The sequence below is a fragment of the Sapajus apella genome, unplaced genomic scaffold, assembly GCF_009761245.1.
Source record: "Sapajus apella isolate SASKATOON/1434 unplaced genomic scaffold, GSC_monkey_1.0 scaffold40, whole genome shotgun sequence".
Classification (NCBI taxonomy): domain Eukaryota; kingdom Metazoa; phylum Chordata; class Mammalia; order Primates; family Cebidae; genus Sapajus; species Sapajus apella.
The window spans coordinates 20,050,874-20,074,752 of NW_022436980.1; the positions used below are offsets into that span (position 1 = coordinate 20,050,874).

The window sequence follows — 23,879 nt, forward strand, 5'->3', positions numbered from 1 at the left end:
TACATCATTCTTTGCCTCTACTTTATCCATATATGCACAGCAGCCTGGAAGGTTGCCAGTCAGATGTGGATTCTGTAGATAAGTTTATATTCAATCTGGTGTCACCAGTGAGATTGATCATAGTTCTCATAGTTCTCTCATACCTGAAATAATTATCCTTGAAAACTGTGGTATAAGTAAGTAGAGAAGGCATCCCAAAACAGTAAAAAGCAACTTTGGCTATAAAACAGTTCAAACAGAACTTTCTGCCCTCTGGGAATTCAAATTGTAGTTTAAATGGTACTTGGTTCCTGTAGAAGTCAACTGTTACCGTAAGACTATTTCTAAACAGGAGGACAATATCATCTAACCAAACCAGGAAACTTAGGAGTATAGAATAATAATTACCCAGAACTGTCCTGTGTGGGATTTGTATTTATAAGGAAATAACTTAGGAGTGGTTGTGAGGATACAGGTGATAATTAGTCCTATTCTCATCTTCTGCTAAATTGATTTGTGAACAAAGTGACAAAATTTTAATTTACCTGCAAGCTTTACCACACTGATAGGATGAGTAATGATTCCCCAAAAGATAGCCACATCCTCATCCCTGCAACCTGTGAACATTAGTTGGCAAAAAATGGGCTTTGCAGATGCGATTAAGGATCTTGAGAAGGGAAGATTATCCTAGATTATCTGGTGACCTTAAAATGCAGTGTCAGGTGTCTACGAGGAAGGTTTCAGACAGAAGAGGAGGTGGCGATGTTGCCACAGAGGTAGAGACTGGAGTGATGTGGCCACAAGCCGAAGGACAGTGGCAGCTACAGAAACTGGAAAAGGCAAGAAATGGGCCCTGCCCTAGAGCAGAGCACAGCTCCACCAACACCTTCATTTTGGCCCATGAATTTGGACTCAAAAAATGTAAGAGAATAACTTGCTGGTTTTTTCAGCCACACAAGTTGTGATAATTTATTACATCAGCCATAGAAACGAATATTCCTTTGTGTATAAGCAGATAAATGGTTTAAAGGAATTCTCTTGAGTATGCTAAAGTAGAGCGACTTCATGTACACATACATTTTGGCCAAAGGTGGTTTGGGCAATGAATGTACACCCACGCCACAGACGGGAGTTTTCATCAAGAGGTGGAGTATTTGTGATTTAAAACATGTATGATCACAGTATAATAATTACCAGGCCAAAAAGCTGCCCTTCAGGTATAAGGTAAAAGTTGAGATTTCTCTGCTAATACCCTAGAAGAGGCATCAAAAAGAAGTCACTATTTTCAAACTCTTAGAATTAGCATGAAAATAACTAGTCTGATTTACTTCAAGGTGATAGTACACAAATCATGTTAGGAGTTAACAGTTACAGTACTCTCAGATCCTTCTTAAAGGTCTTCATGCTGGAGGGACTGCTGATCACAGGGACAATAGCTGTGGTACCTGGCCAAGGGGAGCAAGCCAAATGTGGCATATGCTAGGGGCCAAGATGACAGCTGCCTTTCAGAGCTCAGGAGACACGGCTCAAATTTCTCCAGTTCTTTTGTTGCTGCTTAAAGATCACATGACTGTACCAGTGTTGTCTTGGAAGGCTATGAAACAGTTTACCTAGAGCAAATACATGGAGGAAGACCATGACTAAGATTGGCTCTTGGGTATTGTTTTAGAGGGTGAAAAGTTTAAAGCAAGAATGCAGCAATGGTGAGATTCTCTGCAGCGATGACCCATGGCCTAAATTATGAACTGCTGTATTAAGTAACTTTTACCTGATTTTATTTCTCAATATTGCTCTGTGTCAGGAGCTGTAAAAGGTCTTAAGATTTTACCCTTTTTGAAAACTAGTTTCCTGAATGCTGGCAGAAGGCATGAGACTCCTGGGTCAGACCATACATTTAATTATTTAGAACATGGCAAGCAACATGAGCTTGAGCCCCAGATCCCATGGGAGTGACACAGAGCGATCTAGGTGGATACTACGCATGCAGTGGGTGCCCAAATCTTTAATGAGGTCACAAGCAAACTGGCCTGACCTTTTGCCTCAGAGGGAAACACTATTTTTATTATTTCAGAGAGTAAACAAACCTGTCCTGTGCTCCAGAGGAAGACAGTATCTTCCAAAGCTGTCATTATAGACATTCTTGATTGGATAGTTTGGAACAAAACACCAATACCTCTACTCACAAAATGTATGGAGAACTGACCCCGTCTCTATCTGTTCTTACCTTTTATGCATCTTCAGCTTAGTTTTTCACCAGAATAGAGCATTACAATCTCTGTCTTGGACAATAGCATGAGGGAGGGAAAATTATTACTGGCATGAACATCAGGTGACCTTAGCTCTAAATCAAAACTGCTTTTATTTTTTCTGAGACACAGTCGTCCAGGCTGGAGTGTAGTGGCGTGATCTGGGCTCACTGTAACCTCTGCCTCCCAGGTTCAAGCAATTCTGCCTCAGCCTCCCAAGTAGCTCAGATTACAGACACACACCACCATGCCCAATTTTTCTATTTTTAGTAGAGATGGGGTTTTGCCATATTGGCCAAAGGTCTTGAACTCCTGACCTTAAGTGATCTGCCCATCTAGATCTCTCAAAGTGCTGGGATTACAGTCATGAGCCACCGCGCCTGGCCTCTAAATCAACACTGCTTTCTAACAAAGCTAAGATCTTAAGTAAATGAATATTCAGCTATATAGCATACGAAGTTACATCATGTCCCAGGCTCTTCCCAGATCAGACTCCCAGGTAAGGAAATCATTCCAGAATTTAGCCAGAAAACTTGGCGAGAGAACAAGTGCAACCTGTAGGAATACATTCATTCCAATCAACATTTACTAAGCACTTATGATGGTGAGGGTTAGCCATAAAAAGATGAACACTGAGGAGCTCAAAAACTGAGTGTTGGTGGTCTGGGTAGCAAACAAACCTGTCCTGTGCTTCAGAGGAAGGGAATCTCTAGAATGGAAGTACAATGTGCCATGGAAACGAGTAATAAGTTATGCTAAGCATTAGGAATAAATAGGATTTAGGTAAGCAGCTTTCCACAATGTGGGGAAGAACAACCACAACAAATCCAACTAAAGGCAAAGCATGAGCATGAGCTGAAAATGAGACATTCAAGTTAAAGAGTCCAGCAAAGTGAAGTGGCTGTTTTTAAATGAATGGGAAAAAGCCAAGAGAAGAGCTCTGAGAATGAAAATTATCAGCATATATTTCAGACCATGCATATAGCTGAGATTGCTCAGGACAAAATGTAAAATGTAAGGGGGCTAAAAATAAAACTATTACGGTAAGGACCTTTAACATCTAAGGTACAATGTTAAGTGGCCAGAGAGGCACTAAGAACAACTTCACATCAATGGTGTTGAGTTTGAGAGGCCAAATGGACAGGTCTACAAATCGATCTTTAGTCATCTGCCGGAAGAGTGTCATTGGAAAGATGAGGGCAGAATCTGGCTGCTGGGGTCTGAAAAGCAACTGAAAGAAATTGAGTGAAAATAAATTCAGAGAGAAATTTATAGGATGGCATGCTCTTTGTTCTGAGGGAGAAACTTTGAGACTGAACCTACAGGTGAAAGACTTAAAGCCTAGTTAGCACAATGGGATATACTTGGAGGATTCAAAATACTTCATGAAGAGCTAGGATGACCACCTTTGGAATTACTGCACCCTGCCCACCATATTTGGTTCTTGCAGATTCTTGTTCATTTGATTATGAATCAGCTATGATGTAAATAATTGAAGAAGCACTATCCTTGTATGTATGTTTTAGTTATTTGTAGATGAGAGGCTTAACTTTTTAATTGGTGATTTTAACAAGACCATTTCATCCTAAAGTGGTTTCTCTTCCAACAACTGGCTTTTTCTTATTCTCCAACCTTCATTCACAAGTAGAAATGAATGAAGATAATAATGTGATAGGAAATGTGAAACTGCCATACACAGGTGGTTGTGAGGCATAAGGAAGAGCCCCTGTTTAGCCTGCAGCACACATACCATTTCCCTTTCTATCCCTCCTGGCTTCATCAGACCCATGCACCATCGAAACTTCCACAGCAATGCCTAAAAAGTACCACGAAAGGCTTAAGACCAGTGCCAATAAAGCTGAACATTTATCTTGAAACTTAAACTCTTGTCTAAACTTTTTTTCACTTGATATACTTTGCCCAGACCTAAGTTTTGGTATCATGAAGGAGTCCTTCCCTAAATATCCAGTCAATGTCACAATCTGTCTAGTCCTTGGTCATTTAAAAACCCCATAGTGTTATTGATTTACTCATTTGCAACCAGTGCAATTCTCATTATCTGTTAACGGTCACCTTCAAAGAGCTAGGTCAAAGTCAAGTAGTACTTTCACCATGACCTGCACATCCTGACCTATTTCAACAGAGGTCATCATCCCTGCAAGGAATTCACTTAAATGTGAATTCATTAAATGTGCTGCCTTACCTAAACTGCAAGAGATGGAGGCTCACAACATGTGATAGCAGACTTCAAATTATTACAAAAAAGCAACAAAATGAAAACATTTCTAATTCATGAGAAAGGGAGTACCGAGGTATGGCAGTTAAAACTTTTCCATGGCCTCAACTGCAATGTTCTTCCTCTCTAAGTGGGAATCTTGTGTTCATTTTATTCAGATATCACTTTGTAAAAAGGTAAAATCCCGGGCCAGATTCCTACACATTTTCTATGAATAAAATGTTACATACTAATTATAGGAGATGCCCCCTTCGTTTGTTTCTTTTCATATTTTTCAAGAGCACTAGAAGGCAAGATCACCTGATAAACCACTAAAAGGACAATTCATTTAATGAAATACCAAAAAACAAAACCATCAAAAGGCTGAGTGCAGTGGCTCATGCCTGTAATCCCAGCACTTTGGGAGGCTGAGGCTGGTGGATCGCTTGAGGCCAGGAGTTGGAGACCAGACTGGCCAACATGGCAAAATCCCATTTCTACTAAAAATACAAAAATTAGCCTGGTGTGGTGGTACGTGCCTGTAGTCCCAGCTACTGAGGAAGAAAGATGCATGAGAATTGCTTGAGCCCAGGAGGCGGAGGCGGAAGCGGAGGATGCAGTGAACTGAGATCACACCACTGCACTCCAGCCTGGGCAAGAGTGTGACTCTGTAAAAAAAAAAAAAAAAAAAAAAAAAAAAAATTAATGAAATGTAAAAAGTTTTAACATCCATCTGCCTTACCTGTTACAGGAATGCAATATCACTGTAAAGCATCTTTGTTTCCATAGCGTCAAGACAGCTAGGATGGCTTGTCCACTGCTTTTCAAACTATTCTGAGCAACTCTTTGGAGGAAATTCTTGAGTTTTTTGGGGAATTAGAGAAAATCCAAGAGAGCGTTCTTGGGTTCTACACATCCACATCAACCAGACCATTCTTTCATTTTTCATACAGATGTGGGCTTTACAGTAAGACTTTCTATTTAAAAAAAAAAAATGTAATCTGTCATACAACTAGAATAAAATATGTAAAAATAAGATAATATTTTTTTAAAAGAAAATTGTTTCACACTATTAAAAGGTTTAACTGTTTGTCAGTGTGCCTGCTAGGATAGAGAGCAGTGGTACTCAAAGTGCAGTCTAGGGTTACCTGAAAGTACCTGACATCCTTCAAAAGGATCTGTGAGGTTGCTTTTTTTGCAACAGCCAAAAACTGGAAATAGCCCAAATCTCCAACAGCAGGTTAGTGGATAAACAAATTGTATACTACTCAGCAATAAAAAAGGAATGAATTACTAATGCACATACCAGATGAATCTCCAAGTAATTTTGAGTGAAAGACATACAGAAAAAGTACAAATGGCATTATTTTATATATTTTAGAAAACGTAAGCTAATCTATAGTAACAAAATTTATCAGTGATTGGCAGGACTAGCCAGAGGGATTATAATAGAGCACATGGAAACTTTTGGGGACAGTAAATGTCATCTTGATTGGAGTGGTTTCTAGCTGGATATGTCCAATTTTACCAAATTGTACACTTATTTTTTTTGAAGTACAATTATGCATCAATTGTAAATTTAAAAATTAATTTTAAAAGGCCTTTGTCTTTCTCTTGTTCTCAGCACACAGTGCTGTTTTCCAGAGGTTAAGTGACACCATGTCTTCACCTTTATAGCTAATGGAATATGTGCTCATGTATCTTGTTTTACATTTTTCTCCATTTTATTTTCCAATATGGTAAATATCTACATATCCATCTTAAAGCAGTGGTGTGCTACAGCACGACTGCACCAGCTCCCAAAAGCTGATTGTGCACATCTATTCCCAACTCTGTTTAGCAGTGTTATGCAGACAGCTCGAACTCAGCCATGGTTAAGGGTTTATACCTTGAAAATTGGCAAAATCGGGGCTTTTTCTCAAATAGCTGGTTGTTAAACAATTACCTGCCCACGTAAGCAAAAACTGATTGAAGTCTTTTATATATATATATATATATACACACACACACACACACATACACACACACACGAGCCAGTAATTAACAACCAGCTATTTGTGTGCGTGTGTGTATATATATATGTAAATAAGTAAATATATATGTATATATTTAAGTATATGTGCACGTGTGTGTGTATATATATATATATATATATATATAGTGTGTGTGTGTGTGTGTGTGTGTGTGAGAGAGAGAGAGAGAGAGATAGGGTCTCTGGCTGAACTCAAATTGGTGGATTCAAGGGATCCTCCTGCCTCAGCCTCCAAAATAGCTAGGACTACAGGCATATGCTAGTATGCATGGCTCAGTCCCTAATTTTTAACTGCAAAAGGATTCTCAAGCCAAACTGTCTAAGAAACACTAGGTTCAGTGATTCTTTATCTGTGGAGCTAGAAAGTGTTACTGGGGAAAAAGAAAAAACAAAAATAATGGGAGTTTCAGACACTCAATGCTATCAAAAAAAAACCTTTGGCTGAGTGCGGTGGCTCAGAGCCTTTAAATCCCAGTACTTTAAAGGAGGAAGAGGTGGGCAGATCACGAGGTCAGGAGTTCGAGACCAGCCTGGCCAACATGGTGAAACCCCATCTCCACTAAAGATACAAAACATTAGCAGGGTGTGGTGGCAGATGCCTGTAGTCCCAGCTACTCGGGAGGCTGAGGCAGGAGAATCGCTTGAACTTGGGAGGCAGAGGTTGCAGTGAGCTGAGATCATGCCATTGCACTCCAGCCTGACAACAGGTGAGGCTCTGTCTCAAAAAACAAAACAAACAAACAAAAAAATCTTTTGCAGAGATTCATACTAAATTGCCTTCACCAAACGCCACCACTGACTGCCATTCTCCCATGAGGCTCTTTGTTGACCCAATCCTTCCTCCAAGACCAGGAGGGCCTGGGGTTGAATGAGTAGCTCCTTCTTAAATTTGAAGAGCCCGAAGGCTGGTAGGAGGGGTGGGGTTGCTGCCTTCTCTGGCAAACACCAAGAACTGTTACCTTGCGTCCTATAGCTACTCAGGAACCCAAAATGGAACTTCAAGGTACTGCTTAGAAAAGCATAGCACCAGACCATGTTTTCTAGGTGATGGAGATTCCAACTCCAGCAATGGGATAAGAGGTTCATGACACAAATATTAGGTGAATCAATCACCAGGATACCAAGATCTGATACTTTCACAAACTGCTTGGAGGCAACTTAAGTACAGAAGAAGCTTCAGAACCAGCCCAGCTTTCTGCTCTCCAGCTCCAGGCTGCATCCTTTTTTTTTTTTTTGAGACGGAGTTTCGCTCTTGTTACCCAGGCTGGAGTGCAATAGCGTGATCTCGGCTCACCGCAACCTCTGCCTCCTGGGTTCAGGCAATTCTCCTGCCTCAGCCTCCTGAGTAGCTGGGATTACAGGCACGCGCCACCATGCCCAGCTGACTTTTTGTAGTTTTAGTAGAGACGGGGTTTCACCATGTTGACCAGGATGGTCTCGATCTCTTGACCTCGTGATCCACCCGCCTCGGCCTCCCAAAGTGCTGGGATTACAGGCGTGAGCCACCGCGCCCGGCCCCTTTTTAACTATTGAATGTGATGTGGAAAACGTCAGCGTGATGAGGCTTTCTCATCTCAATAGAGAACCTGGAAAGGACAAGGCTGAATTAAAAAAAAAAATATTCATTAAAGAATTTAATAGGGAGTTGATTATGTTGCAGAATCATATCTTCCTGTTCTGTGACACATTACAAACAGAAACTTTAGGGCTTTTTCATCTCCACTGCATACAGGTCTGATCGCTTCTGTCTAAAAATGGGGATTTGCTGGCGTATTTCACCCAGCTTCTTCAGGTCTGCAAAAAACAGGAAAGGGCACTATTAATAATTTGCAACTCCTCACTAACAAAGGGGATTTCATCCCCAGACTGTATAAACCACTAGAGTCTTAGTAAGTAACTTAGTAACACAGGTCTTGCCTAGATGGACAGATAGCCTGGCATCATTTCAAACCAAACCAAGAAAACTCAAGCTGATATACTCCCCAGAGCCTGACCAGAGAACCAGACCTGAGAATATCCTCAGAGATAAATGAGGAGGGACATAAAGGAACCCCTCTGAATGACAGGGACTTCCCAGCTATGGAGTCTGGCCACAGAACAATGGGGACATCAGAGTCCTAACCCTGCTTGGGAACATCTTACCTATGTCTGAATACACAATTGTTTCTTCTGTGCCCGCTTTGGCTAGGACCTCCCCCCTGAAAAAGAAGCAGGAGAGAATGAGTGGACTCACTGGTGTCTGGGGATATTCAAGATCTCTGTTTCTTCCTCCCCACCTCACAGGCCAAAGGGACAAGTCTGAGATTTAAAACAAGAAGGTAGTGGTACAGATTTCTGTTCTAGCATTTAAACAGCTCTGTGACCTTGTGGAAAGTTATTTCAAATCTCCATTTCCTAATCTATAAAGTGGAAATAACAGCTCTGTGAGGGCTTAGTGCTAAACATGTGGATCATGTTCATAAACTGCAAACCACTAGGAAATGGTGGTTATCTGATGATTATAAAGATCTGGGAACAGAGCTATCTACGACCAACAGGAAGCTCCATCTCATGCCCTCATGAGTGCATTTCAGTGGGATCCCTTAACAAGGGTAGTCTGGACCTGCTCTGAAATTCATACCTGCCTGAGCTGCTACCCTACCCGAGGCTGATGAAGCTGGGCCCAGGCAGGGCCCCTGATCTGCTAGGGTCTCCGCTCTGGTGGCTGTGATGCCTGGAACCCTATGTTAATGGGCTTCAGTTTCATATTTGAAGGAAAGAGTTCAACCTCTGGGGGCTGGAGGTTGAACTCGATGTGTGTGGTGCAGGGGGATGGAGGGTAACTCACAGTGGCAAGAGCCCTGCACCAGGGAACAGCCACATTCCATTATAAGTCCAGGACAAGGCTGACCTGTAAAACTATCTCCAGGCAGGGTGCACTGGCTCACGCCTGTAATCCCAGCACTTTGGGAGGCCAAGGTGAGTGGATCACTGGAGGTCAGGAGTTTGAGACTAGCCTGGCCAACAAAGCGAAACCCCATCAGTACTAAAAATACAATTAGCTGGGTGTGGTGCTGCCCACCTGTAATCCCAGCTACTAAGAGGTTGAGGGAGAAGAATGGTTCAAGCCCGGGAGGCAGAGGTTGCAGTGAGCCAAGATCACACCACTGCATTCCAGCCTGGGCGACAGAGTGAAATTCCAACTCAAAAAAAAAAAAAAAAAAGAAAAAAAAAAGAAACTATCTCCAGTGCTTAGTCTCTTGGCCCAGAGCAAGGGTTCAAACCCTTATCTAGAAGCTTCTCCAAAATAATCTAACGTAACAACTGATTCTATTTACCAGATAGCCACAGACTTTTGGCACAAATGAGCTACAAGCACCACCATTTATAACAAGTAACTGAATTCTTTTCTGATTCTTCCCAATTTGCCCTGGCATTTAAAGATCTCTGGACAGTGGAACTTGATGCACGTTCAAGAAAATTTTCAAGTCAACTTAAGTCCTTCAATGCCCCCAAGCCTCATGTGCAGGAGGCCAACTGGAGTCTCACACTAGTCATATCTTCCAGGTCCTCCCCACCACACACATCGAGCTCTGAGCCCTCAGGAACCCCACAGTAATATTTAACTCTTCTCAGTCTTGTTACTGGTATATTTATCCTAAAACGTAGACACACACACCAGTGTGTGTGTGCTTTCATACAGAGAACTAGTGTGGAACACATCCAGGTTCTGAAGGCAAACATCCTGGATTTAAACACCAGTGCTAGCCGCTCTGTGTCTGTAATTCTATCATCTATAAACTGTGCTTAATAAGAGCAAGTTCCTGAGAGTTCAAGCTGAGACCACGTGTGTGAAAGCACAATGTAAACTATACAAATGCAGACGGTAAGGAATGTATGTGAGCGTGTGACTATACTTGCGTCTGGGCAGGCTTATGTTCTGGCCCACTGAGTAATAAAATGCTTTGCCCTTTTGTAGGGGAGAGGGTCACAGTTTTACTTATTGAACCCATCCTGACTGCTCCTCTGATCATTATGCTGGGAGCAAAGTTCTCGCCCTGTAAATCATTCCTATCCAAGGACTAGTCAGCCAGCTTAAATTTTAGCCAAAAGGTAAGTAATTTGGTGTCTCTTGCTACTGGCTGCCCATGACTGCTGCCTTGTTGACCCATGTGATCCCATCTGACTGACAATGAAGGTCACAAGAAACTCAGAAGAGGGCTAAGGCCAAGCCCTTGATCAGGAGCACAGGGTGATTCCTTTCCCACATGGTTTTCAGTGGAAGCTTCTCTCACAGAGAGGCAGAAGGCTAGCAGGATATGTGGGGAAATGGGAGTGAGCGGTGGGCCCCGGCTGCTCAGGAACCAGAAAACTCATCTGCCGACGAGCCACCTCTCAAGCTCCGACTGGGCCTCACTCACCAAGGGTTCACCACGGTGCTGTGTCCCCAGGCAACATAGGAGGCTTCGTCATCCCGGGCAGGTGAGGCTGTGGCCACATACACCTGATTATCAACAGCTCTGTAGTCAACAGACAGGAAAGAGGTAAATCCTACATTATAAATCTGACATTTTTCTAACCCTAGTAGATAGATCCTTCTTTTAAAAAATAGGACAGTTCAGGCCAACTCAGATGTAGAAGAAAGCCAGAGCCACGGAACCTTTTCTTTAAAAAATTACCTTACTGCATAAGCCAGGGGTTCTCAACAATGAGCAGTGTTGCCCACCAAATCTGACAATGTCTGGAGATTTTCCTATCGCCACTAAGGAGATGCTACTGATATCAAGTAGGTGGAGGCCAGGGATGCTGCGAAACATCCTACCATGCACGGGACAGCCCCACACAAAGAATTACAGACCTAGGGCTGGGCGCGGTGGCTCACGCCTGCAATCCCAGCACTTTGGTAGGCCAAGGTGGGCAGATCACAAGGTCAGGAGTTCGAGACCAGCCTAACCAACAAGGTGAAACCCCGTCTCTACTAAAAATACAAAAATTAGCTGGCCATGGTAGTGCACTTGTAATCCCAGCTACTCAGGAGGCTGAGGCAGGAGAAACGCTTGAACCCGGGAGGTGGAGGTTGCAGTGAGCTGAGACTGTGCCACTGCACTCCAGCCTGGGTGACGAAGCTAGACTCATCACATAAAAAAAGGCCGGGCCCAGTGGCTCATGCCTCTAATCCCAGCACTTTGTGAGGCTGAGGTGGGTGAATCATGAGGTCAAGAGATCGAGACCAGCCTGGCCAACATGGTGAAACCCCGTCTCTACTAAAATACAAAAATTAGCTGGGCTTGGTGGCACGTGTCTGTAGTCCCAGCTACTCGGGAGGCTGAGGCAGGAGAATTGCTTGAACCCAAGAGGCAGAGGTTGCAGTGAGCCAAGATCTCATCACTGCACTCCAGCCTGGCGCTGGGGTACAGAGCAAGACTTTGTCTCAAAAAAAAAAAAAAAAAAAAATTAGCCAGGCATGGTAGCACAGGCCTGCAGTCCCAGCTGTTTGGGAGGCTAAGGCCAGAGAATTAAACCCAAGAGGTGGAGGCTGCAGCGATCCAAGGTTGTGCCAATGCACTCCAGCCTGGGTGACAGACTCCATCTCAAATAAATAAATAAATAAATAAATAAATAAATAAAATAACAGACTTAAATGTCAACAGTGCAGCTGTGGAGAAACCCTGCCCTAAGCTAATAGAAGACAAAAGTGTCTCTGGTCAATGCAAGTCAAGGTGGCTGGAGAGACTGGAGCGGCCTTGCAAAGCAATACACCTGCAGGGCCCTGTGGTGCTCCCATGCCCACGGCGGCAGTCCCACCATCTCAAGTAAGACAAGAACTGCAGCTCGCAGTCCAGGTACACCAAACCACCTCACCTGGGAGCCCTCTGGATTTAACAGACCCATGCTGGGTCATCTCAGTATCCCAGAAACTTTTCTTACTTTTGACAAAATTGTACATTCATTAATACTCATGGCATCTTACACCCCGACTCCCATCTTCCACCATGCAACCAGCCAAAACTTTCCCTTCCATTAAAAATTACCACCATAGGCCGGGCGCGGTGGCTCAAGCCTGTAATCCCAGCACTTTGGGAGGCAGAGGCGGGTGGATCACGAGGTCAAGAGATCGAGACCATCCTGGTCAACATGGTGAAACCCTGTCTCTACTAAAAATACAAAAAATTAGCTGGGCATGGTGGCGTGTGCCTGTAATCCCAGCTACTCAGGAGGCTGAGGCAGGAGAATTGCCTGAACCCAGGAGGCGGAGGTTGCGGTGAGCCGAGATCGCGCCATTGCACTCCAGCCTGGGTAACAAGAGCGAAACTCCGTCTCAAAAAAAAAAAAAAAAAAAAAAATTACCACCATCTCTAGAAGTGAGAATAGTGGCACCTCTAGGCAGAGAGAGGAGGATTGACTAGAAAGGGGCAAAAAAGGGAGCATCTTCAAGGGCTGGAAATGTTCTGTATGTTCATCTTGGTGGCAGGTGAAAAATTCACCGACCTATATGCTTAAAATTAGTACACTTTTTTGTATTACTTCAATTTTTAAAAATTCTAAAGAAAACCATCGTCTCAGACCAGCATTTCATGGACTGTAGAGCAATTTATAGACAGACAGACACACACACACACAGTCACATGCATATGCACACAGTCACACTCATTTCCCCTTCCATCTTATGTCCACCTATGCTATTTGCCCTTCACCACCCCTCAGCCTTGGAAGACTGAGGAAAGGCACCTGTGACCTGCCAAAGATGCTTGTGCAAAGCCCTGGAGTTACAGGTTAGAAGAACAAGAGCTGTTCATGAGTTTCTTGGTGCAGTACCCCCAGGACTAGTAGGACGGTGTGAAGGATGGGGTTGGATAAGGATCCTAATGTGAATAAGCACAGAATCAGCTGGGTACAGACCACAAATCTCTTCCTAGGTCAAGCTAAAATGACCCCTGCCTTTTCATTGGCTTCTGGGGCTCTGAAGACATAAGCCTGTGGTTCTCAGTTTCTCTGTCAAAGTTGCTGGAACTAACTTAAGAGGGATCAATCCACATCTAATCACAGAAAAATGAAATCACTACCCCTGACACACTGAATATTGAAAATGCAAAAACCACAGTTTCAGCGGGGCTTAGGGCTCATGCCTGCAATCCCAGCACTTTGAGAGGCTGAGGCGGGAAGATCACTTGAGGTCAGGAGATTGAGACCAGCTTGGTCAATAAAGTGAGGCTCTATCTCTTCTAAAATCAAAAAATTAGCCAGGCATGGTGCCACATGCTTGCAGTCCCACCCACTCAGGAGGTTGAGGGAGGAGGATCACTTGAGCCCAGGATTTCAAGGCTGTAATGAGTTATGATTATGCCACTGCACTCCAGCCTGGGCAACAGTAAGACCCCGTCTCTTAGAAAAAAACACAAAGTACAGTTTCCAAAATCTAATGAGGTTGGCGCTGTGGCTCCTGAGGAGAAAGTGCCCAGCGGTAGAAGTCCTCCTCATAGCCTCATTGCTTTCCAACTGCATTTGGATACCAGGGCATCCTGAGTCAGGGCAGAATCCACATCAGGAAGGCTGGTACCTCCACCCAACCAGAAATCATTCCACGAAGAGGACATACTGAGAGGCTTGAATATATGGTTTCTTTCTTACCTGCATCGCTGAAGCAACTCCCAATGGGCTGGTCCAGTGGTCAGATTGAAAGCTCCTGGATATACCAACAGCTGGCAGCCTTGGGGAGAGAAAAGCCATAACAGTGGGTGCAGTGAGCACCTACTACCACCAGCCCTCCCTACTGCTCCTTATCTAGCACCCACCACCACCGGTCCTCCCCACTGCTCCTCATCTAGCACCCACCACCACCGGTCCTCCCCACTGCTCCTTATCTAGCAGGGACTGAACTCAAACTTTCCCAAACATAAAACGACGTCAGCCAAGTCAGACAGTGCCAGCAGCAATTAAAATACGGCTCTCAATTCCTTTATATAAGTCACACATATAAGGACACGCAAGAAAAATAGTATTGATGACCAAAATGACATGTGACTTTGAGACAGAACTAATACCGGATGTTCGCAAGAGGACAGAAAATTCCAGACAGCAGTTTTCTTAGGACTAGCAAAAGGAAAGTGTTGAAATAGCTGCATAAGCTAGGGCATAAGACCCTGAGAAACCAGGGCTAATTCCAGCTGGATCCACTGCGGTGCTGGATTTGACCTAGGTTTCACCTAGGACCTCCTTATCCTCATTAGAAGCTCATTAACATACTAAATCACACACCCACCAGCACCATTATAATTTCTGGGACACCCATATTTGGTGAAAAAATGAGTGACACCACAATTCCGAGAAATCTCCACCTTTTTCTAGGAAGCGTCATGAATATTTCACCCCTTTAAAAAAACCCATAAAGGTGGCCGGGCATGGTGGCCTGTAATCCCAGCGCTTTGGGAGGCTGAGGCAGGTAGATCACCTGAGGTTAGGAGTTCGAGACCAACCTGGCCAATATGATGAAACCCTGTCTCTACTAAAAATACAAAAAATAGCTGGGCGTGGCGGTGGGTGCCTATAATCCCAGTTACTAGGGATCCTGAGGCAGAACTGCTTGAATCCAGGAAGGGGAGTTTGCAGTGAGCCAAGATCGCACCACTGCATCCAGCATAGGCGACAGATGGAGACTCTGTCTCAAAAAAAAAAAAAAAAGCCCATAAAAGTAGATGGCCCAAACCTCCTTGTGCACGACTCCTTAAGCACACACACACTGCCCCTTCTGGACTGTGCACTTTTCACTTTGTGATGAATCTCCATACTTCCGCTATTTGCTGACTTATCCTGAATTCCTCCTTGCAATGGTATAGTGTTGACGGCATGGACACGTGCTGGGCCAGGGCCCCACTCCTGTTGGGGACCTCCCTACCCCACTGGCATCAACTTCACTCAAAAAAGTACAGAAAGCCTGGGCAACATACAGAGACCCCATCTCTACAAAACATTAAAAACTAGCCAGGTGTGGTGGCACGTGCCTGGAGTCCCAGCTACTTGGGAGGCTGACGTGGGAGGATCACTTGAGCCCAGGAGATCAAGGCTTCAGTGAGCCATGATCATACCTGCACTCTAGCCTGGGTGGCAATGAGACCCTGCCTCAAAACAAACAAAAATAAGATAGAGAACTGTTATTAAAATTTCTCTCAGCTCTGGCTGGGTGCAGTGGCTTACGCCTGTAATCCCAGCACTTTGGGAGACTGAGGCGGGTAGATTACCTGAGGTCAGGAGTTCGAGACCAGTCTGGCCAACACGGTGAAACCCCATAACTACTAAAAATACAAAATTTAGGTGGGCATGGTGGTGGGCACCTGTAATCCCAGCTACTCCAGAGGCTGAGGCAGGAGAATTGCTTGAACCTGGGAGGTGGAGATCGCAGTGAGTCAAGACTGAGCCACTGCACTCCAGCCTGGGCAACAAGAGCTAAACTCCGTCTCCAACAAAACAAAACAAAACAAAACAAACAAACACGTTTTTCTCAGCTCCATATGTCGGCTCCACATGGCCAACGGCCATGTTTTGTAATTCTTTTCAACAAAGATTAGGGGCAGGGTAGTTGCCCTAAATCTTGACCCCAGAGCCCATGCACCCCCACCTTCTGGGTGGGCAGTCAAACCATTTCTACCAACTTCACTTTGTTAAGTGACAGTCTATTTGGAAGCATCTTCGAGCAGTCTAGTAAGGATGCTGGTATGTGCTGAGTACCATACAAGGGGCTTTACAGGTTCTCTCTTCTTAATCCTCATACTACTCCTGTGACTAAACTGAGAACTATACTGCTCTAGAGATTAAATCACTTAAGCAAAGTACTGTGCCAATTAAAGGGAAGAGTTGGGACTAGAACCCACATCTTTTGAACTGGCTCTTCCCAGATACTAGCACATTTCTCCTCGTCTGGACCAAAATATCACAGACTACAATTCTACTCTACCCAATGTCTAGGAGTACGGAGTGGTAAAATCCACCTCATTTCTGCTGGGCTTCAAGTGACTCTCCAAACACAGTAACAAGAAGGACTCAAGGGTAAGGGCAGACCTTTAAGAGCACAGCTCCTACCTTAGCTACATGATGTGTTCAGTTACAACCTCTGAAAAACCCTGTCATCTATATGCAGCAAAAGTCTAGGAAGCCTCAAGGGGGTGAAAAGGCTGGAGATGGAGAGATTGAGAGCGTTCTCCCAGCTTTTCTTGACTAAGGATCCCACACAGACCAGCCTAGAACCAAGCCTCCAAGCACCCATGTAACGCAACTGTTGCATTGCCTCACCTCTCTGCGTGTAGATCTGTGCAAGCTCTGCAAACCGCATGTCATAGCAGATGCCCAGACCCACTCTGCAGTACGCTGTTTCCAAACAGAAAATGCACAAATGAAAAGTTAACTTCCTACAGCATGGTGTGGCAGGGGAAATCCTCCATGACTTAATGATCACAAAACACTGACAGGGATAAATTAACACGGGACCTGAGGAAAGAGACAATTTGTAAGTTCATTCCTAGATTTCGTCTCATGAAGACATCATTTGCATCAGCAGTGTAAAGATTAAATTCATTCTAACTGAATGCTTATTTTCTAGGTGGGAGGTACCCAACCGTGGCCTAATAAATAAAAACTGGAAGCCATAACAGGAAGCTACAATCAAATAAAGGGGCAAACTTCTGTCAAATCCTTAGTTCTCAACTAAGCCCAAACTTTCCAGATCTCTGAGGATTCTCTGCCTTTCTCACGGTCTTTCAGTTAGGTTATGTGAAGAAACTGGAGAGAGACAAAAAAAGAAATAAATACCTGATTGTCTTCTAATGAGATTGCTAAGGAGGCAAACTTATCTGGTACATACGAGTATCAAATGTGGAGAAACTATCACCCGGACTCAGTGTTTTAGATTCTTGAAATGTAATTTTCCCAGGAACATCAATGTCAAACAGATGGATCTGCATCACAAATAATGGATCTGGTTACCTCTTTTCCAGCAGGGTTCATGGCAGTAATGACACTATCTTTCCCTGGGCGGATGTGGAAAGTGCTGTAAGATCAGCTATACAAACAGCAGCCCTAAACTGCCCATAACCCACCCCACAAGCTGGCTGACACCTGACCAAAATGAATTCTACCAAAGGAAACCGGAAAAATGATGCTGTACATTTTATAGCCCCTACTTTCTATGTGATATGCAAATCAACGTCCAGGTTTCTCATGGGAGGTAACTAATGTGTTGCTTTTTAAAAATACAAATACTAAATAAAGACTTCGTAGAATCAGGCTGGATGTGGTGGTTTACACCTGTAATCCCAGCATTTTGGGATGCCAAGGAGGTCAGGGGTTCGAGACCAGACTTGCCAAAGTGGTAAAACATCACCTCTACTAAAAATACAAAAAAAAGATTAACTAGGCGTGGTTGTACAAGCCTATAGTCCCGGCTACTCAGGAGGCTGAGGCAGGAGAGTTGCTTGAACCCAGGAGGTAAAGGTTACAGTGAGCTCAGATCACGCCACTGCACTGAAGCCTGGGTGACACAGAAAGACTTCATCGCAAAAAAAAAAAAAAGACTTCTCAGGAGAGGTGGAAAGTGGGTGGGCATTTAAAAATAGGTAAAAATTTTGCAAACCAAATTCAGCAAAAAAAATAATGCATCACTTCCAAACTGGATTTATTCAAGGAAACCAAACATTGTTTAAGATTAGAAAGTCAATCAGTGTAATTTACTAAATTAACAAAATAAAGAAGAAAAATCACATGATCATCTCAAAAGATGTATGAGCATTAGGTAAACTTCTACAGCCATTCCCGATTTAAAAACAAAAGATAAACTTCTAGGAAGGGAACTTTATTAATCTGATAAAGATTATCTGCAAAACACCTAAACAACCCGCTTCATACTTAATGAGGAAATACTGAAAACTGTCCCTCTGAGATTGGGAACAAGACAAGGATACCTGCTTGGTATAGGTACCAGAGATCCTAAACACAGCAAGAAAGAAAAGAAGTAGCCAGGCGTGGTGGCTCAAGCCTGTAATCCCAGCACTTTGGGAGGCCGAGGCGGGTGGATCACGAGGTCAAGAGATCGAGACCATCCTGGTCAACATGGTGAAACCCCGTCTCTACTAAAACTACAAAAAATTAGCTGGGCATGGTGGCGTGTGCCTGTAGTCGCAGTTACTCAGGAAGCTGAGGCAGGAGAATTGCTTGAACCCAGGAGGTGGAGGTTGCGGTGAGCCGAGATCGCGCCATGGCACTCCAGCCTGGGTAACAAGAGCGAAACTCAGTCTCCAAAAAAAAAAAAAAAAAAAAAAAGAAGTAAAAAGTATAACAACTGAAAAGAAAAAATGAAATGTCCTTATTCTCAGATGATTATAGACCTAGAAACTATAAAAAAAATTCTACAGATAAATTATTAGAATTAATGAGTGAGTTTGGTAAGGTTGTTACAGGTTTTTTTTCGTTTAAAAAAACTTTTTTTTTTTGAGACAAAGTCTTGCTCTGTCACCCAGGCTAGAGTGCAGTGGTGCGATGGATCGGCTCACTGCAGCCTTGACCTCCCAGGCTCGAGCAATCCTCCCACCTCAGCCTCCTGAACAGCTAGGACTACAGGTACACACCACCACGCCCAGCTAATTTCTTTTGTATTTTTTGTAGAGGAGTTTTGCCATGTTACCTACGCTGGTCTCCAACTCCTGAACTCAAGCAATCTGCCTGCCTCTTCCTTGAAAAGTTCTGGGATTACAGGCATAAGCCACTGTGCCTCACCACAAAGTCAATATTTTGAAAACTTGCTGTATTTCTACATATCAGCAAGAAACAGAAAATGGGCCAGGCACAGTGGCTCACGCCTGTAATCCCAGCACTTAAGGAGGCCAAGGCAGGCAGATTACCTAAGGTCAGGAGTTCAAGACCAGCCTGGCCAACATGGTAAACCCCGTCTCTACTAAAGATACAAAAAGTAGCCAGGCGTGGTGGCACATGCCTGTAATCCCAGCCACTCGAGGTGCTGAGACAAGAGAATGGCTTGAACCCGGGAGGTGGAGGCCGCCGTAAGCCAAGATCGAACCACTGCACTCCAGCCTGAGCAACAGAGCAAGACTCCATCTCAAAACAAACAAACAAAAAAAGAAACAGAAAATGAAAGAGCATCTAAAATCACCAATGAGGAATAAATCTCACAAATGTTACACAAAATTATACCCGAAAAACTATGAAAAGAAATTGAGAGAAATTAAAGAAAGCGTAATAAATGTCAGGATATATTTCACATTCATGGACTGGAAAACTTAACACTAAAAAGATACACTTCAAAGAGTTGGGTTCTTAGCCCAATGTTGGCTGTTCTTCCTGCGTGTGCACAGTAGCTCCTATCAGACCAGCTTTCTTCTGCTTAACTATGAACTCTGGACAAAATAAAAGGTATGACTACTTAAAGCACTGAAGAATGACCAAAAAAAAACCGGCAGGCAGAGCCTGAAGAGAAGAACACAAACAGGTGGAAGCAGGTACAGCTGCTATTTAACAGCTGTTACTCTGAAGCAAGGTCCCAGTTGTGGTAAGTGGTGGTGAAAATTACCAATCATCACACTGGCTTGAAGAACCAGAGCTAGAAACCATGGGGGGAAATCCTGAAATGGGGAAAGCAGAGAGCAAGATTCTAAATTCTACATTTAAAATCTTTCTAAATCTCTGGCTGATCACCGAGTTAAACAGAAGTGGGGCAGAACAACCAGATAGAACAGAGCAGCTCAAGTTGCTGCCCACATTACAAAGAAAATAAGAGTTTGGTGTTTGAGTGCAGCCAAGTTAACCACCAGTTAAAACAAAATATTCAACACTTTTTGGAAGACTATAATAAAATCTTGAATCTCTACAACATATAATCCAAGATATAATCCTAAATTAGTAGATACTCAAAGAAACAGAAATGTGACCCAAACTCCAAAGAAAGGGTAATCAAATGAACACAGATCCTGCCTTGACCCAGATGTTACATTTTGTTTTTGGTTTGGACATGAGTTTATTGACATTAAAGGCCTTTTAAAGGCCTTATAGTCTCATTCTGTGGCACAGAGATGTGATAATTATCAGACTTTAAAGCAGCTATAGAAACTAAGCTCAAGAGTGTCAAGAAAAATATTCTCTTAATGAACAGAGAGAAAATATCATAGAGTAATAAAAACTATAAAAAAGAAGGAAAGGGTATTTTAGAACTGAAAATTTTAATAACTGAATTTTAAAATATTCACTGGGTTAGCTTATAGGAAATTGAAGAAGACAGAAGAAACAGTAAATAAGTCTGAAAGATCAACAGAAATTATCTAGTCTGTAGAAGAGAAAGAAAAAGTATTGGAAGAACAAAAGCAGAAAAACAGAGCCTGGTGACCTTGGAAAAATATTTAAAAATATAACATACGTATAATGGAGTTCCATTAAGAAAAAGGGATAGGCCGGGCGCGGTGGCTCAAGCCTGTAATCCCAGCACTGTGGGAGGCCGAGGCGGGTGGATCACGAGGTCAAGAGATCGAGACCATCCTGGTCAACATGGTGAAACCCCGTCTCTACTAAAAATACAAAAAATTAGCTGGGCATGGTGGCGTGTGCCTGTAATCCCAGCTACTCAGGAGGCTGAGGCAGGAGAATTGCCTGAACCCAGGAGGCGGAGGTTGCAGTGAGCCGAGATTGCGCCATTGCACTCCAGCCTGGGTTAACAAGAGCGAAACTCTGTCTCAAAAAAAAAAAAAAAAAAAAAAAAAAAAAAAGAAAAAGAAAAAGGGATAGTAAAATATTTAACAAAAGAGTGTCAAGAAATTTCCCAAATACGTTGAAAGATTTAAATTTACAGGTCCGAGAAGTAACAAGTAAGACAAAGACAAAACCACATCTAGGCACATCAAAGTCAAAATACTACAAACTAAAGATTTTAAAAACATCTTGGAAAGAGGAAGAGAAAAACAACAAACTATATTCAATGGAACAATACAAATTACTACTCACTTCTCATCAGGGAAGAAGAAAAAAGGCTAGATAATAGCTACTAGTGGGAAAAAAAAGAAAACTGTCAATCCAAAATTCTATTCCAGCAAAAATATCTTTCAAGAATGAAAGCAATGTAAAGATATTCATAAACAAAAACTAACAGAATTCCTAGCTAACAGATCCTCAGTACAAAAATGCTAAAGGAGAGCCGTTGGTCTGAAGGAAGATATATCAGATAGAAGAAGGATCTTCGGGAAGGAAAGAAAAACACCACAAATGATAAATATTTGGGTAAGCATAAAGATTTTTTTCTTAATTTCTTTAGAATACATATGACTACTTAAATCAAGTATTATTCTTTTGTGGAATTTATAATATATATACATGGAATACAAATAACAACTATAACATAAAGAATGAGGGCGGGGGAGATGGGGTAGAAAAATGGCCCTATACCATTGTAAGTTTCTTTTTTTTTTTTTTTTTTGAGACAGAGTATCACTCTGTCATCCGGAGTGAAGTGATCTCAGCTCACTGCAACCTCTAACTCCCAGGTTCAAGCAATTCTCCTGCCTCGGCCTCCCGAGTAGCTGGGACTACAGGCATTTGCCAGCATGCCTGGCTAATTTTTTGTATTTTTAGTAGAGACAGGGTTTCATCATGTTAGCCAGGATGGTCTCAAACTCCTGATCTCATGATCTACCCGCCACGGCCTCCCAAAGTGCTGGGATTACAGCTGTGAGCCACCGAGTCCGCCTCATTATAAAGTTATTAAATTTCACATGAAATGATATAATATTAACTCTTAAGTAGCCTGTAAAAAGTTAAGGATGCATATTATAATTCCCAGGGCAACAACTGGGAGGAAAAAAAAAGCAAAGAGGCATAACTAAAAAGCCAATGGATAAATTCAAACAGAACTCTAAAAAATATTCAATTAATCCAAAATAATACAGGAAAGAGGAACAAAGGGGAAAAAAATAAAATGTCTGTATCCCTAAATTCAATCATATCAATAAATACATTAAATATAAATGGACTAAACACTTCAATTAAAAGATTGTCAGAATAAAGAAAAAATTAAGATACAATTATATGCTGTTGATAAGAGATCCATTTAAAATATAAAAACGCACATAGCTTGAGAACAAATAAGTGGAAAAACCATGTATCAGCAAACAGTAGGCAAAAGAAGCCTGAAGTGGCTATAGTGAGCCGAGACAAAGCAGATGTCAAGACAAAAGGTATTACAAGAAAAAAAAGAGATATTTCATAATGATAAAAGGGTCAATTCATCAAGAAGACTTAATGATACTAGCTGTATATGCATTTTTCTTTTTTTTTGAGAGAGAGTCTCGCTCTGTCTTGCCCAGGGTGGAGTGCAGTGTTGCGATCTCGGCTCACTGCAGCCTTCAGCCCCCAGGTCCAAGCGATTCTCCTGTCTCGGACTCCTAAGTAGCTGGGACTGTAGGTGTGCGCCACCACACCCAGCTAATTTTGTATTTTAGTAGAGGCAGGGTTTCACCATGTTGGCCAGGGAGGTCGTGAACCCCTGACATCAGGTGATCCAACCGCCTTGGCCTGGGATTGCAGGCATGGGCCACCATGCCTGGCCATGTATATGCATTTAACACCAGAAAGATGGCAACTCTTCCCAAAGTGTTCTCTATATATTCAATGAAATACTAATAAAAAATCCTATAGGTTGTTCCTTTGCAGAAATTGACAGGTTAAGTCTAAAATTTACATAACAATGCAAATGGCCAAGAATAACCACCTGTGCCAATCAGTCAAAACCCTAATGCATGTACGATACAATGAGATGGACTAGGGGACTTCATAGCAAATTCTTTTTTTTTTTCCCCACACATCATTGCTGGCTTGAAGATAATAAATTCTGCCACACTTCCTACTTACCTTTCTGTACTTTGCTAGTAAAGTTCCATCAGGCCCAAACACAGTACAGGTGTTATATAATTTCCCAGCATCCTCTTCAGGGATAGAGCCTTTCATTGAGAGAAGAAACATACCATAAGAAAAAGAATAGAGCAATTCTTTTGTGAGAAAGGGATATATGCCTGATAACTTGGGTCCAAAAATAAAGAACCCATTTTTACAGTTGATTTATTCATTTTGTTTTTAGAATAAGGCAACACCTCACCCTATAATACAGAATAAGTATTCCCTTCTATGGGTTATTTAATCATGTTTTTTTTTTCCTTCCTCAATATGATCTTTCAGAGATAAACTCCAGAGGGTAGATGGGATATGATTAGGTCAGATGCCAAAGACAGGTTTAAAAACTAACCAAACTGGCCGGGCGCGGTGGCTCAAGCCTGTAATCCCAGCACTTTGGGAGGCCGAGGCGGGTGGATCACGAGGTCAAGAGATCGAGACCATCCTGGTCAACACGGTGAAACCCCGTCTCTACTAAAAATACAAAAAATTAGCTGGG

At 42.8% G+C, this 23,879-nt stretch overlaps 1 protein-coding gene and 2 long non-coding RNA genes across 4 annotated transcripts in view; 1 reads left to right on the top strand and 2 right to left on the bottom strand.

The window, feature by feature from the left end:
- Positions 1-396: 396 nt before the first annotated feature.
- LOC116565598 lies at positions 397-4,427 on the bottom strand. Its single transcript, XR_004275528.1, has 2 exons — positions 3,976-4,427; positions 397-1,589 (listed from the first exon to the last, which is right to left on the bottom strand). It is a non-coding gene; the product is annotated as an uncharacterized LOC116565598 (long non-coding RNA).
- On the top strand, positions 2,543-3,720 carry LOC116565599. The gene is made up of 2 exons (XR_004275529.1): positions 2,543-3,122; positions 3,159-3,720. It is a non-coding gene; the product is annotated as an uncharacterized LOC116565599 (long non-coding RNA).
- A 3,653-nt stretch (positions 4,428-8,080) lies between the features above and the next one.
- NIT2 (nitrilase family member 2) overlaps positions 8,081-23,879 on the bottom strand; it is a 22,318-nt gene continuing 6,519 nt past the window's right edge. For both annotated transcript variants that reach the window (XM_032299338.1, XM_032299337.1), the window contains exons 4-10: positions 23,342-23,430; positions 17,304-17,397; positions 16,736-16,810; positions 14,081-14,159; positions 10,873-10,971; positions 8,615-8,670; positions 8,081-8,266 (exon numbers count right to left, since the gene is read on the bottom strand). In XM_032299338.1, the coding sequence (XP_032155229.1) occupies positions 8,175-8,266; positions 8,615-8,670; positions 10,873-10,971; positions 14,081-14,159; positions 16,736-16,810; positions 17,304-17,397; positions 23,342-23,430 (584 nt within the window). In that variant the 3' untranslated portion in view covers positions 8,081-8,174. The remainder of the gene's footprint in view (positions 8,267-8,614; positions 8,671-10,872; positions 10,972-14,080; positions 14,160-16,735; positions 16,811-17,303; positions 17,398-23,341; positions 23,431-23,879) is intronic.